This window comes from Cyprinus carpio, chromosome A12 (assembly GCF_018340385.1).
Source record: "Cyprinus carpio isolate SPL01 chromosome A12, ASM1834038v1, whole genome shotgun sequence".
In the NCBI taxonomy this organism is placed as follows: Eukaryota; Metazoa; Chordata; class Actinopteri; order Cypriniformes; family Cyprinidae; genus Cyprinus; species Cyprinus carpio.
Genome location: NC_056583.1, coordinates 3,786,132 through 3,801,647, shown reverse-complemented (window position 1 = coordinate 3,801,647; position 15,516 = coordinate 3,786,132). Strand labels below are relative to the sequence as shown.

The following is a 15,516-nucleotide window of genomic DNA, read 5'->3' as shown; positions in this document are numbered from 1 at the left end:
ATTTATAAAAGTATTATGTCAGTTGTTGCATTAAACAGAATGTGTAAAAACACATACACACACACATATAAAAAATAAAATTACAAGTATACAAAAATTAATTGTGTGTATATATATATATATATATATATATATATATATATATATATATATATATATATATATATATATATATGTACGTGTATATGTTTACAGTTGATGTAATTGCATAAAGATTAATTAATTTACGTGTAAAGCGAATGTAAAATCATATGTTAAAATGATAAATATGTTCTGTTCATATTTTATATGAATAAGGCCTGCTGTGTTTATTAGTATAGTTAAGTGCTTTTTTTAGTGAAGTGTTTACTTTTAAAGTTCGGTGAGCTCAGATATTTACCATGAAGAGATATTTGAGTTTCTGTAAGTACAGCAGTCTCCATAACAATATTTTAGGAACCCATAGCATCTATTTTTGTATCATCTCAACCATTAAATGTTGATAGAACGACAGACGTGCTGTTGTCCATTTTGGCTTGAAATCACAAATGCATTAGCACTGGCTTTTGAAATGGACAGACTTTCTATTTTATTCCCCTCACACGGTCATGGTAGACTGTCAAACTCTCCCTGGCCTTGGCTTACCGGATGCTGGCTGCCAGCCAATCAATGTAAAGAATCAGTCAGACGGGATCAGAAAGCCTTTTGTTCACTTTGCTCTGTTATTCAGTGTGCCTAATATGTGGAAGTTCCCATGTGATTGCGTTTATGATGCATTTCTGTGTTTCCACGAACATTGACAGTGACAGCTGGTGTGGTCTGGTGTTATAAACATTCAAGATGAAGCCTTTGGTTTTATATTGAAAGACCTATAGATAGAGAAGTCGTTTGTCTTGGCTGTCACCCAATTACCTGAGCTTCTTTACCTGGGGATGATCCAGCTTTATTAGATAATCCACTGCATGATAGAAAAAGTCAGGAGAGGTTCCTGACATGCCCTCTAAGCAACCCAACAAAACTGTGCGGTCACAGAGACTACTTGAGAATCTGGAAAAATTCAGATAATGTGTTTATTTGTTCACGTGACATCATTTACAATATATGTGCTGTAGTATTCAGTAAATAAGATGATTGGATATCAGTCCCATGCACACTCAATCCAAATGACACAGTAGATATTATTATACACAAGCCTAACAAAATGCGCAAACCATCAACCTGAAATGAGATTTACTCACTTTTGGCCTCTTCTGTCTGGGATTTAGAGGGTTTGACATTTAAAGTGAAGATATTTAGACTGCCATGGCCCCTGTTATTGGATTAAAGGCCTTAACTGATTTTTCTAACAAGCGGATATTGCTTAAGATTGTATTTTTTTCAATGCATTTACTCCAGTTCTCCATAGGTTATTATATATATGCTTGATTTTGTTGATGCCTGTTATTTTTCCTAAAGCAGAATGACCTATTTTTGATATCAGGTGATATCAGTGGTTCATTCATTAGTTCAAATGTTACCACTGTCATCAAATTCTCCAAAGATCAGAAAAAGAGACTTTGACCTTACGAATTGGTTTTGTGCTTTCTGCTAGAGGAGATATCTAGAGGCTTCAGTAGTCTGCTTTAAATAAGCATGGTATTTAAAGATTAAAATGGAGTGAATCTAAGGAGCTGCTCTCCCATCAAACTCGCTTCAAATCTCCTTATAGGTTTACATGTTCAAGTACTGACAGTTCCCTCTTGCCTTGTAATGGCATAGTGTACTTTCTTTAAATATCCCATGACTTGCTTGAGTCTCCATAGAATACCACTAAAATAATTTAAATGTTTGGTATAAATAAATACCTCTATGTTATCAATTGATATTCTATGTAATACTTTCAATAATACATAATGTTTGAAAACAATGTGTGATGATTAGGTATCATTAAATGATTAAAAGAACAAACATCAAAGTTCTGGTCATAAATGTTCTCCACAACTCCACATATTCTGTTGACACAGAATTGGCCATTTCACATTCTCAGCTTTATCTTCTTTAAAGAACAAAAAAGTAGAAAGGATTTCTTGTGTTGTATCCATCCAAACACATCTGCGACAAGAAGAGGCAAATGCAACAAGCGGTTAACGCTGCAAGTTACAAGATCTTGAGCCTTGGCCGTGCCGTCTTTACTTTTAACAACTCATAGTCATTGTGCAAGACTTGTAGCATGAGTTCTTTGTACATTTTACAAAGCACTTGCTAATAGCATTCAGCTTGTAAAAGCTATCATTCAAATGAGTTGGTCCTTTAATCCTAAATAAAGCAACTGATATTTATTAAAATAAGTTTTCAGTAATTTAAACGTGAAATGTTGAAATGCTTTCACCCCAGTTTAATATATAGAGACATCTATAAGAAAGCCATTTATAAGTTGATTTTACCAAAAAAGTGTAATGTTGGGTCTGATAAAACATTAAGCAACCTGACAACAGCAACACCAATGGTGTTTGTTTGACCAATTACAGATTTGGGTTGTGTTGAGGAAACATGTTTGAAAACAGTATTTTTGCAATTCCCATTGGGTGTAGAAATCACACTTCACCAGTGTGATTTAGTGAATTCATCAAAAGACTAATTATCAAATTAGACGTTTCTAGATCATTTAACAGAGAAGCTAAACCACACGATTCTGGAATAAATCGGGGAGTTTGATATTTTAAGAAATTAGCAACTGGTAAGAAAGTTGTTCAAGCGTTTTGCTCTAATTCTTAATGTTTTGCTGTTTGAATGATATACAACAGTCTTGAGAACTGTTATGGACTCAAAAGCCATACTCCGAGTAAGCTTTGTGAACTACAGCACATTAAACATTTGTCGAGTCGTGTTTCAGCCACCACTGTTGTGGCAAATGTAGTAGTTGCATATGCAGTACTTCCTCCAGCGTAGTTAGTTGTTAAAAGATACAGTCAAGGTGAAATCAATGATTAGGTTCAAGCTTGAAATTGTCTATATGGTGCACTAGGCTGGTACCCCATCAGAAAGAACATCTGACAGGTACAGTTCTTCCATTTCTGGTGAATGCCTAAGTGTTCACTTGGAGAAGGTACATCCGAGGAAATGAGTCAGAAAACTGGTGAAAATGTAGTGATCCTAGGAGCACGTTTCACCTCCATCTACATACTGGCCCAGACTTTTCTGTGGCTCTGAATTTTTGTCAGATGATGTTTAAAATATGGTGCAGGTTTTGGACTTTCCTCCCTCTCCATCCTCACCAGCCAGTGAAGAAAAAAAAATAGAAAAAAGAAAATCAAGTTACTGCAAGGTTATGTCATGTACTGTACATTCCTTAAGGCTATGAGGTCATATTAGCACAGGGTATCCCATAAACACTCAGAAAAAAAGGTACTGACAAAATGGTACCCTAAATGGTATATATCTCCCATTTGGGTTCTATTATGCACCCTTTTGGAGTAAATAAGGTACAAAGGTGTACCACCCCAGTGACAACTTCTGCATCGTTTTTCTGAGAGTGTAGTGGGATCCGTTTCCCTCATCATGTCCTTTCCTATTTATATTCCGGTCGATAAAAAAAAAAGAAAAAAAGTCAGCTAATGGGTCCAACGTACCTTTTTTAGCCTGCTCTTCTTCTAGTCGCTTTCGTTCATTCTCCACAGCATCTACTTTTGCTTGGTAAATATCAGCCAATTCCTTCCAGTGGACCCTGTTGTTGTTCAGGCCATCAAACATGGGAGTGATCTCTTTGTGGAACCTTGAAAATTCCTGTACAAGAAAAGACCAGTAACTGCCGATCCATCATTCCCTGTCAGAACATTTAAGTAATGTTTCCAAACATTCCAGGAGAGGCCATTATGGACAGATGCCCCATTTTCTGCTTACACACATGTCTGTGTTGTGTAAAAACAAAATTAATTCCAGCTTGATAGCTGGATGGATTTACCTTGTACACGAATGAGCACACAAAGTCAATGAAACCACACTGCATCTTCGGAAGTTCATCTGATTTGTTCCTGTCCATCATGGGCTGAGAAAAGATACAAAGGATACATATTCTCATTCAGGCACTAGTTTTCTCACAATGCAACGAACTGAATGCAACCTTTCAAAAAGCAAAACTTAGTGAAATCGATCTCTACAAACTCACAATGGGTTGTTGGTCTAGCACAGTCCTCTCCAGATCTCCCTGCTCCCAGAATTCAGCTGCCACCATAAGAGCCACCTTTAGGAAAGAGTGTCTTTAGCGGATAATAAACAGTGGAATATCTTTTAACCCAGTGCTGGATAATCCTGACTTTGAATAACCAAATTGGCACCTACTTTGCTCTGGACCTCCCATGGCTTGGTAATGGCAGACAAGTCACATCCAGTCATCATCATTGCCCTGTTTGGAAGCAAACACGTCTTCAAACTCTCAATTCAGTATGTTCTCAAGTAGCAGGGTTCTACTGGGAAGTGATGCTTACATAATGATTTCCTTCCTAATGGGATTGTTGGCCACATAGGCAATTGCTTCCTTCTCATCAGTCATTGGTTCGGTGGCATCCACGATCTTCTGGAACATGGTCCTTTTTCTGGGTTGGGGAAGAAATTATGACCATCATCGGTACAATATGTTCAAGAGTGGCTCTACATTAGGTGAAGACATGCTCTTGAGCACTTACTTGAAATACAAGGCCAGGTCTGTCGCAATGATGCAGACATCATGCAAGTGCTGGACTGTCTCAAACTGGCGTTTCTGCAGACTTTGGAAAATGTTAACGTTCTGTAAAAGAGCCCAAAAATAAAGTTGACCTGGTTATCATATTAAACTCTGGAACACTTTGTGCTTTGTGACACAACAAACCTCTTCTGCCATCAATGTCTTGCTGTAATCAAGATGGTGCCTTTCCAATATGGAGGAGCCATGGAGCTTGGCCAGTGGTGATGCGCTCCTACATTGGAAATGGATTGTGAGTAAAATGTCTTCCGTGCCTTTTCTGAAAATAGTAGTAGTAAAATTATATATATATACTAAATTACTTTGTCTGGTAGAGATTGTTGGTACCCCTGTGGTCAATATCGTGACAGAATGCAGCCGCTACCATCGCAAAGGCATCAAGGTCTGAGTAGTATTTTCTCAGCTTTCCAGTTTTTGGGCAAGCAAACAATATTCAATATTACAACCTCTTTGGCGGTAAATAACATGATGTGTGGACTGAAAGACTCACTTGCAGAAGACAGAACATGGTCTGGCCCACGTTAAATCCGTGCCTCCAGTTATGGTAGGTGATATCTCTGTAACCTTTTCGTACGGTGTACATCCATCTTGTCAGGACCTGGAGCAAGAGTAGATAGCATTAAAATCCCAAAAAATTTCATCCCAAAACTGAAGGAATGTCATGCTTTTGATTCCATAAATAAAACATGAACGTCCAGTAACAGTTGACATGTAATTCTTTATCTTCATATTTGTTGCTAAACTGTTTTTTCCATAAAAAATAAAAATGCAATACATGGAAGCTTGTGAATGGTGGACATTTGATTTCTGTGGAAATCAGCTGAGACTTTGGTTGAGTCTGGTTATTGCCAATCCCCTGCCAAAAATAAACATAGGCTCTAGTAATAAGATGAGTGCTACTTGGAAAATTAGCCTTAAGGGGTCGTTGTGCTACACTTCCATTCCATATGCATGTGAATGTTGAAGACCAGCAATACAGACTTCTTCTGAATTAAAAGCACCCAAACTTTAAGGCTGCAAATTAGTAGTGTTGCAGAAACATGGAGTTGATTATATATTTTTAGATTTTGGATTTAAAATGGTTTGTTAAATTGTTAAATAGATGTGTTTAAATAAGTCTTCACAGAGAATGACATCACATCAGGGCCTTTGCTCTGTTCAAATAAATTTTTAGAACTCAAAGTATACAGTAGTTTGACTGCCCCAGTGTATTATTGTGGAAATGCTCATAACGTCCAGTCTCACCTCTGCTGGCACTTTGAACTTCTCTACCACTCCGAGTTCAAAGAAACAGCGAATGCCACACTTGATAAGGTCAACCTCAGAGAGAGGAAAGTCGCTAAAACTAAATTCTAGCAGATCGACATCTTTGGCTACTGGAATGTTGGCTCTCTGTGTATTAAAATACAAGTAGATATAGTAAAACAAAACATCCTTCATGTTAAACATTTAAGATCAATAATATGTTTACTGTGAATATACTGGTTCAGAGTAAAACATTTTAAAAAAGTCATACCAAGAGTTTGTACATTTCTTTCTGATCGCAGTCCTCAGGGTTCATGTCAAACTTCTCCTTCGTGTTCTAACAAGACAAAAAAATGTTTAGTTAACATAATAAAGACTGCAGTTTCTTAAATCATAAACTTGTATGATGCCTCACCAGAATCTGCTGGACTTCAGCTGGGGTGGCTTTGGTCTGGTACATGACCATTTCCGCTGCAATCTCTCTTCTCCACTCTGTCCGATTCAGTTTGTCATATGTGTCACAATTCAGTACAGACCATCCTAGGAACTGTGTTAGGGCCTGAAACAAAGTCAGAAAAACACATTAGTGTTGCAGCACAAGATTAAATGGAGCTAAAAGGATGGTGACCATTTAACGACTCACTTCAGTAATTTGTTCATCCTGCTCATCGAATGGCTTGCCATCTTTCCGGTTGAAGAAAGTGGCAACACCCACAATTTCTTCTTTCTTGTTGACAATGGGAAGGGACAGGACATTTTTGATGAGGAAACCAGACTCGTCCACAGCTTCTTTCTGAAAATTAAAGCAGTTTAAAAAGTGTGATGATTACATTCCACTTGCTGATAAACTAATCAAAATTATGACCAAAATAAATAGTTTTCAGTTTCAGTTTGAAGGTTACAGGTTTGTGTCTATTTCAGGTGTGGATCAGGAACTGTGAGCTCTGAGAGGGTTTATCCTGGAATGGCTTACAGTACCTGGAATGTAAAGTACTCATCAGCAGCAACATTCATCATGTTACAAATCTGTAGAAAGAAAAAAATGTCAACATAAGCAATAATACAGCAAGTAGTCATTTAACCCATTAAGCAGCTCTTTTAACTTAAAGTAGTTTTAACCTAGGACAACTTTAGGATAAGTGTTTCTTCAAGAGCCACTGGTGAAACCAGTTCTGAGCTTTAACCATTTTGTCATAATAACATTATTAATCATAATTTTTGAATACAATACCTTCACAATTTCATAGTATTGGATTTTAAGAAAAAACTTTTTTACTTACAAAACCATTTTCGGCCACATAGGTGGGGAGGCCGCTAACAAGTGCCCAGTGGTCTGCAGGAGGGGTCCTGGAATCAGAAACATTCAAATAAGAGAGGCTGGCTTGCTAGTACGCTAAGGTGTGGACACCCAAATACTATACCCATACCCTCACCAGCCGCTTTATTAGGTACACCTGTTCAGCTGCTTATTAATGCAAATATAGCAGGGGTCTCCAACCCTGCTCCTGGAGAGCTACTGTCCTGCAGATTTCAGCTCCAACCCCAATCAAACACATCTGAAGCAGCTAATCAAGGTGTTCAGGGCTACTTGATAATTACAGACAGGTGTGTTGGAGCAGGGTTTGAAGTGAAGTCTGCAGGATGGTAGCTCTCCAGGAGCAGGGTTGGAGATCCCTGGTATATAGGTATGCTTGGGCTGTTATAAATGTAAAAAAAAAAAATCCTTTATATATTATAGCGTTGTTTGGGGTGGGGATAAATTAAACACAATCTGCAATGATGTCACAATCATGTTGCATTGTGGTCTGTGGAGTGGCCTGAAATGTACATATGAAGTAGACTCGCTCCCTTGGTCAAAATAGAGGGAGCGAGGTTCTGTCTATATAAACTTCCCTCGTCCACTTCACGAAATGGAATGCACTTCAAAATAGCGGCAGGGATTCCCCCAAGGGGAAGTGCTTAGGGAAGTTTGCGAGTGCGTGTCTAAAACTGGAGTGGAACGCAGCCATGGTCAGGACGATCTGCTGCTTTTCCTCAATCATTCTCTTAAGTGTTTACAGTCCAGCACAAGCGCACATGAGCGTAGCGGTACAACAACTGGTTGATCGAATCAAAGACATTGAGCAAGAATACCCGGAATCTGTTATAATCATTCTCGGGACTTTAATAAAGCAAATCTCTCATGTGAACTGCCAAAATACGGACAGCACAGTCCTACCAGAGACAGTAATATACTTGACCATTGTTACACCACAATAAAGGATGAATATCACTCTGTCCCATGGGCAGCTTTGAGGCTCTCTGATCACTGTCTGGTTCATCTAATACCGACCTACAGGCAGAAACTGAAATCAGCTAAAACTGTAACAATAACTGTTAAAAAATGGTTAATGAAGCAGAGCGGGATTTAACATGCCTGCTTCAACTGCACTGATTGGGGTGTTTTTTAGGGTGACCAAACGTGCCATTTTCCCAGGACACATCCTGGCCAGGATTTCTATATTGGCTAAAATATCCACGTTTTGGCTTTGTTTGTGCTGCGCAGACCAATTGTTGTATGACAAAGTACCGTGAGAGCTCTAGAGAACAGACGTCTTCTTGTGCTTTTGAATCGCTCTCACGGTACTTTGATGTCATACACCGATCGGTATGCTCAGTGCTGCTTCAAGTCCAACACTAATATGTAAACGTATATGCATCGCTTTGACCATTCTCTGTAGATCCCACCTTCTCAATCCTCGATTGGTTGATTATGTACAATGTCTGCATGTTATTGGTCAAACGATCATTACCTTCACTAAGAATGAAAACTCGGATATTTTAGGCAATATAGAAATCCTGGCCAGGACGTGTCCTGGGAAAGTGGCACATTTGGTCACCCTAGTGTTTTTGAAGCTGCGGCCACCAATCTGGACATTCCTGTGTGCTTTCCTACCAGGACTCATTTAACTTACAACAACAACAAACCATGGTTCACTGCAAAGCTCAGTCAGCTCCGTCAGGCCAAAGAAGATGCCTAAAGGCCCAGCAGAGGCTGTACTTCCTTCTCCAGCTGAAGAAGTTCAACCTGCCACAGGAGCTGCCGATACAGTTCTACTTTGCAGTCATTGAATCCACCCTCTGTACTTAAATAACTGTCTGGTTCAGCTCAGCTACCAAATCAGACCTTAGAAGATTGCAGCGGATAGTCCGGACTGCTGAGCGAACCCTCTCCACTCTCCAAGAACTGTACTCATCCAGAGTGAGTAAAAATGCTGGCAAAATCATTCTGGACACTTCACAGTCAAGCTACTTCCTCTTTGAACTGTTGCCATCTGCTCAAAAGCTCTAGAGCACTGTGCACCAGAAAAGCCAGGCATAAGAACAGTTTCTTCCCTCAGGCAATCCATCTCAGGAACAGTTAACTTGGAAATAAATGTGTAATACAGAGCACTATTTATACATTTATTTATTTACACACCATACTTCTTATTCACATTTCCATGTATTTGTGCATAACATACCCATTCACACAAATTTTGTGTAGTTTTTTAAAATAATCTTGTCACTGTAATCTGTTTGTGCTGAGGAAGCTTCCGTCACCAAAACGAATTCCTTGTATGTGTAAACATACCTGCCAATAAAGCTCTTTCTGATTCAGATTCTGAAGTTCAAACCAAGAATCAGCATAGGGAAGAAAGGTTATATAAGTGACTTTGAACGTGGTATGGTTGTTGATGCCAGATGGGCTGGTCTGAAAAATTCAGAAACTGCTGATCTACTTCCATACACAACCATCTCTAGGGTTTACAGAAGATGGTCCGAAAGAGAGACAATATTCAGTGAGCGGCAGTTCTGTGGGTAAGAATGCTGCCTGATCTGGTGAGTCTCAATTTCTGCTGCGACATAGATGGTAGGGTCAAAATTTGGCATAAACAGCTAACCCTGGCTTGTATCAACAGTTCAGGCTGGTGGTGTAATGGTGTGGGGAATATTTTCTTGGCACATTTGGGTCCCTTAGCACCAGTCGAAGAACCTTGTGGTGCTATAAAGAACTTTTTAAGCAGTTGAAAAAGTTTCATGGAACCACAGATGCAAATAAAGAACCTTCATTTTTAAGAGAGAATGGTGTTCATTTGGGTTCAGGTTTGGCTCAGGCCTTGTGTACAGTTCTGTAGATTTGTCTTCACAGACATTTCTGGAATAGCCAAACCTATTAGAAAATTGTGTCCAAATATGTTTGCCTATGTATTATAGAGTACTGTATGTGTGGCAGAATACAAATATTATGAAATGTCATAATATGAGCAAAGAACATGTTTTATATATATGAAATATGCTTACGGTATGACTTTGATCTCTTCTTTGTTTTCTAAGAGATAATCAATGATCTTGTAGAAGTTGATTTCCTGTTGGAAGAAATAAGAAGTTATAATAATACTAGACAGCAATACTGACTTGTTTACCAAAGAGAAACAAATTTGTTACCCTGCCATCAGGTGTCTTTGGGCCTTTGTATGGCTCAACGTCTCCCAATTTAATCGGCCACTCATCGTAGAACTCCTAAACAATCAAAGGAAAGTTGAGTGATTTTATGAACTGCTGATCAATGACCAAATGCAGGATGGTCACCCTATGTCACAAACCTTTTCTTTGGTCATGTCCAGAAGGCCAACAGAGTACCTCTCACACTGGAGGTAGATCCTGACAGTGTACAGAGCCTTGTGAAACTGTCGCTCAATATCCGTCAACTCTTCAAACACTTTGCTCGCAGACCATAGAAGAACCTGTGGCAGCGGTTTACAGTCAGAATCAAGTTTCAAATCGCAGTCAATCATTAAGGGTTGTAGTCCATAGCATTACCTGGCTTCTTCTAGACTCCACGTTATACATGTATGAAGTGTAATGCTGTAGGGCAATGACTGTGGCGAAAGTGATGTACTTGCTGAAGAGCTGAAAAACATTTGTAAAGCATTTGTTTAATAATTAAAAAATATTGTCATATCTGTTCTTATACTAACACAGTGAAATCTCAGTCTAAAAAGGTGTTCACACTAAGAATAGATAACTGTAACTTTAACTATATTAGCATCCACACCAACGCACCAAAATTCTGTTTATTATAATTGCATGCTGCAGTTTTGTTGAAATGCTTGTGCTCTTTAAAGAAGGTTGAATTCTAATTGACTGTCAATGTTTTAATCATTTATCAGCTGCAAAAAAAAAAAAGGTTTTCGATTTGAACGATATCGTTCCTCTATGTCAATATCGTTAAAGTAGTGGTGTGAACTTCCCTGTTCTCATAGTATTAGTGTAGTGTGTACATGCTCTGAAAACAACGAATAATCTGATCACTCCAGTTCAGCACAAATTTTAGGTCAGTATCACATCTAATGGTTTTCACATTGATGTCATTTTTCAAATACTCACGTCTTCATCTGCTTTGGAGAACTCATTTCCTCCAACTTTGTTTATTGCCATGACCACACCAAGTGGGTCTTTCCCGTTCATGAGTGGGGCAGCAAGCATGTTTTTAGTAGTGTATCCTGTCTGTTTGTCCACAAAATCACTGAATCTGGGATTCTAAGAAACAAATACATTCAACAGTTGAAATATAGGTTGGTAAAAAAAAAAATACTTATTATAAAATATCCATTAATTCCTCCACTTTTGCTTTTCGAGTTAATATTCATTTCCCGTGGTTTGAATATCATTATGTTAAGCTAGCTGCTTCAGGGTATCATTTGTTTACATTTTAAACGCTTAGGCCTACAGTATATGACAAAATAAAGTTACAACATTTCTGTTCAAAGGCGTTCATAAATCAAAAATCTAAATATATATATTCATATTATTCATATATATTTTCAAACTTGAAACTTAAGATCGGTTATTAAATTAGTTGGACCTTTTAATCAGTCAAAATAAGGGCTGCAGCCAGTAATTAAAAGGATCTCTTTTTGGATTTGTTCTCTTGTCACTGAGACTAATTCTACCTAAATTTACACTTCTGTCTTATGTAATGAAGGTTAATAGATTTAACCTTGTCTCTGACACTTAAGCTGAGGCTGCACCAGCATGCCATGATTAAACACCATGCTGATATTTTTAGCATATGACTGTATCTTTAATTATGTTTTATATATATATATATATATATATATATATATATATATATATATATATATATATATATATATATATATATATATATATATATATATATATATCCATACATACACACACACACACACACACATATGCTGGATGATTGCAAATATATATCATTTTCCTTAGTAAAACTGAGTTTGTTGGGGTTTTTTTTAGCAGTTTGGTCAATTTAATTAAGTATGAGCAAAACTTTGGTAATTGTCATTTTCTCATAGATTTAATTTATAAATTGTAGCAACAAAAATTACTGTGTTACATTTCATTCAGCAGTTTTACTGCAGGCTTATTTAGAAAACATATAAAGATGTTCACTTTCTCTTTTTATTGTCAGGATAGTCACGTGTTACTGAATAATATCAAGATGCAGCAGGCTACCAGAAGCACAGCAAATAAGCTGCTTTTCTGCAGGGGGTTGACTGACCTCCATGAGCACAGGACAGAAAAAGTTTAATCCTCTGTCAAACGAATAGTCGACTTTCAGGCACAGACCCGCCTGATAAGCCTAAGAAGATGTTTTGCTTGCAGCTCAACGAGTGTCTTTTTATAAACGTGTGTAAAGCATATTAGAGTACTATAAAAGGTAATAACAAAACACAGCTCTTTCTCTATGACCTAAAAAGGACTTTCACTTCTGTAACCTAATCTAGTTTGGTTGATTCAGTCATATTAATATTATAATAATATTTTTGACTATTACAATACCAGTTATTTTAGGGGTTACCAAATTAAGAAAAAATTTTAATTAGCTGACAAAACATGTTTGTTTAATGTGCATAGATTGTCATCTATTAGTAATATAAAAACAGTTTAATTGCCTTTTTAAAAATATGTTTCTGCAATTCTGCACACACTTTACACAGCAGATATTTTCCTCTATAATATTTTAAAAAAGGGAGAAGGATTTACATGAAATAAAAGTGGTATAACTAGGTGTCTGAATGCAAAACAAAAGGTTTTTGCATAATAATATGTTGATTATAAATAAGTTTTATTGACACTATTTTACACTTTTTTTTTGCTCCAAGTTTTGTGGCATTTAAAAATATGATCTCAATCCATAAAGTAGCTGGATGTCTTAAAACTCTATAAATTACTTGCACTATATATTTATCAACCTCCTTAAGTTTAAATTAATTTGTTATAATTTAATTTTTATAGTTTTTTTTTATAATTTGTTACAACTTTTATATATTTTGCTATTAATTATTTGTAAATTGTTTTGTTTTTAATATATATTCAATGTATATATTATATATTCAATGTAGTCTTTCAATGTATACTGCTTGAATTTAATGTGTTTGCATTTGACATATTTACATTTTACAGAGCTTAAAAGACACTTAAAAGAGTAAAAGAAAAAGTAAAAGACACATTTACTTCTTTTACCTACCTGTTTGACATCCGGAACATTAGCTGGTTTTTTGGTGGTCACTATTTGGCCAACTATGCCCATGTCAGTAGGAAACACAATTTCAGATTGAGGGTTGACTACATTTGCCTCGTATTTTGAGGTAGGGGTGACATCAAAAAGACACGTAACAAGCTCAGGGATGCCGTTTCTCGCTCGGTTAATGAAATAGCTGCAGCGGTCAGCGTTCAATAGCAAACATATCCTCTGCAGGACCTTGTGCATGGCCTTTTCCATTATAGGCTGCGAATGCATTTCTTTGATCATGTCAAAGATGATGTTGGCCTCCTGGATTTGGCTGACATCCTTGAACGAAACTGGATCTTTGATGTCAAGGTTCTCTGCAAAAGCGGCGGTGATGACCTCGCATCGGACCTTCTTGTCGAAATACTCTTTGGCGAACTGAGGGTTATTCTCCAAGTATTTTTCAACACTATCCTTGTCTGCCATTTTGAAGTGTGCTTCTCTGCTTGACCTCTCACAGATTCATTACTTGTGGGGTGTCAGGATGAAAAGTGAAGCTTCTCAGTGATAGCCTCCTTCAGATAGGTGCATCCTCCAGTGCAGAGATCAGTGCAGGTCTCCTCCGACAGACTGCCAGAGAATAGTGGCTTACAGGCTGAAGGGATCAAAGTGGCCGCTAATTAAAGTGACGTCATGACATTAAACCTCTAAGCTTTCTTAACCTGCAAATCCCCACCCTGATCATTTTATGTTAGACAATCCAGTCAGAGTCAAACGCCTCTGTTTTGTTCCGAGGAGAAAGTGTCGACATATGACATAATATTTATCACAGCGGTTTGTTGATTAGACTGATGGTGTTTCTGATCTAATACGCCAGTGCTTATGGGTTCATTGGGCCTGTGATGTGCACAGGGACAGTGTTTAGACAGATAAGACTGAACATGAAATCAAGTGTAGTTATTAGTGCTAAAAAAAAAAATGTTTCACCAGAATTCAACAGGTAAAATATATGATCATGCAAAAACTTTGCAAATGGTTATATTCAAACAGTAAATTCAAACTTCATTTAAAACCTTTTATTCAAAGCATTTTTTTTTTTTTTTTTTTTTGTCACACTGTAGGATTAAAAATGGATTAGTAAAGGCAGAATTATGAAAATAAATACTTATAAGTCACAGGATTGTCCCTTATATATGCTTACAATACTTAACTGCTTAAAATCATAATATTTAATACAAAAAAAGTTAATGGACAAGTGATGTGTCAGTCACCCGAGTGCAAATGTCTTAGCTCTCAAACTCTGAAAGTAAGCAGAGAAATTCTCAGAATCAGGCTCTTTTTTTTCTTTTTTTTTTCCTCTCGCAGTTTTGCACTTTCTGGACCCAGAAAAAATGCTGGACACCCAGGATCTATTTCCAATGATAGGATTAGACCTGATCTGTCAGTTTGCCAGACATAAAAAGGGATCTGTCTCCTTTTTTTTCTCTGATGTCTTGGAAGTGTCAGGCATACAGAATGTAAAAAAGAAAAAGACTTGCATCATATGTACCTGGCTTTGTAAATCCAGGATTAAGTAAAAGTGATTATGAGGATATCCTCTCTTGAAGGGAGAGAGAGCCCGGCTTGGCACTTCAGAGTGCTTGCACATTTAATTTCACAGTGAGGAGCTGACAGACACAGCAATGCTAAATTTACCAAGCTCATTATTCATTTAATTGGAGGTTGATGGATAAAATATCACACATGCAATGTTTTAAATAGCCAACTGTGTATGTAGGGTCTGACACGCCTGTAAACAAAAACAAATAAGTATGTTATGTATTTATTAAAGGACTTCAAGCAGACAAGTGCATAGAGAAGGATTGGCGATATTAGAAAGCTTATTTTGAGATCTCTTTGCCTCAGGCTTGCAGTAAGTAAGGCCTTAAATTGTTGACACATATCTGTGCTGATACATGCAAGACAACATCAGCAGTCCATCAGGATCACCCAGTTTTCTGATATTTACCCGCTCATTCCCAGACAAACAACCAAAAACGATCTCCATTTGTGT

General features: G+C 37.3%; 1 protein-coding gene across 1 annotated transcript; it reads right to left on the bottom strand.

Annotated features, from left to right (window-relative positions):
* Nucleotides 1-1,030: 1,030 nt before the first annotated feature.
* Nucleotides 1,031-14,116, bottom strand: LOC109065645 (cone cGMP-specific 3',5'-cyclic phosphodiesterase subunit alpha'-like). The gene is made up of 22 exons (XM_019082628.2): nt 13,482-14,116; nt 11,351-11,503; nt 10,784-10,873; nt 10,567-10,707; nt 10,409-10,483; nt 10,265-10,329; nt 7,222-7,288; nt 6,920-6,967; nt 6,585-6,734; nt 6,357-6,500; nt 6,213-6,278; nt 5,942-6,088; nt 5,187-5,294; nt 4,999-5,108; nt 4,823-4,910; nt 4,641-4,741; nt 4,443-4,550; nt 4,297-4,360; nt 4,124-4,198; nt 3,920-4,003; nt 3,588-3,741; nt 1,031-3,236 (listed from the first exon to the last, which is right to left on the bottom strand). The coding sequence occupies exons 1-22, from the start codon at nt 13,947-13,949 to the stop codon at nt 3,187-3,189; spliced, it is 2,556 nt and encodes an 851-aa protein (XP_018938173.1). The 5' UTR covers nt 13,950-14,116; the 3' UTR covers nt 1,031-3,186.
* Nucleotides 14,117-15,516: the final 1,400 nt, after the last annotated feature.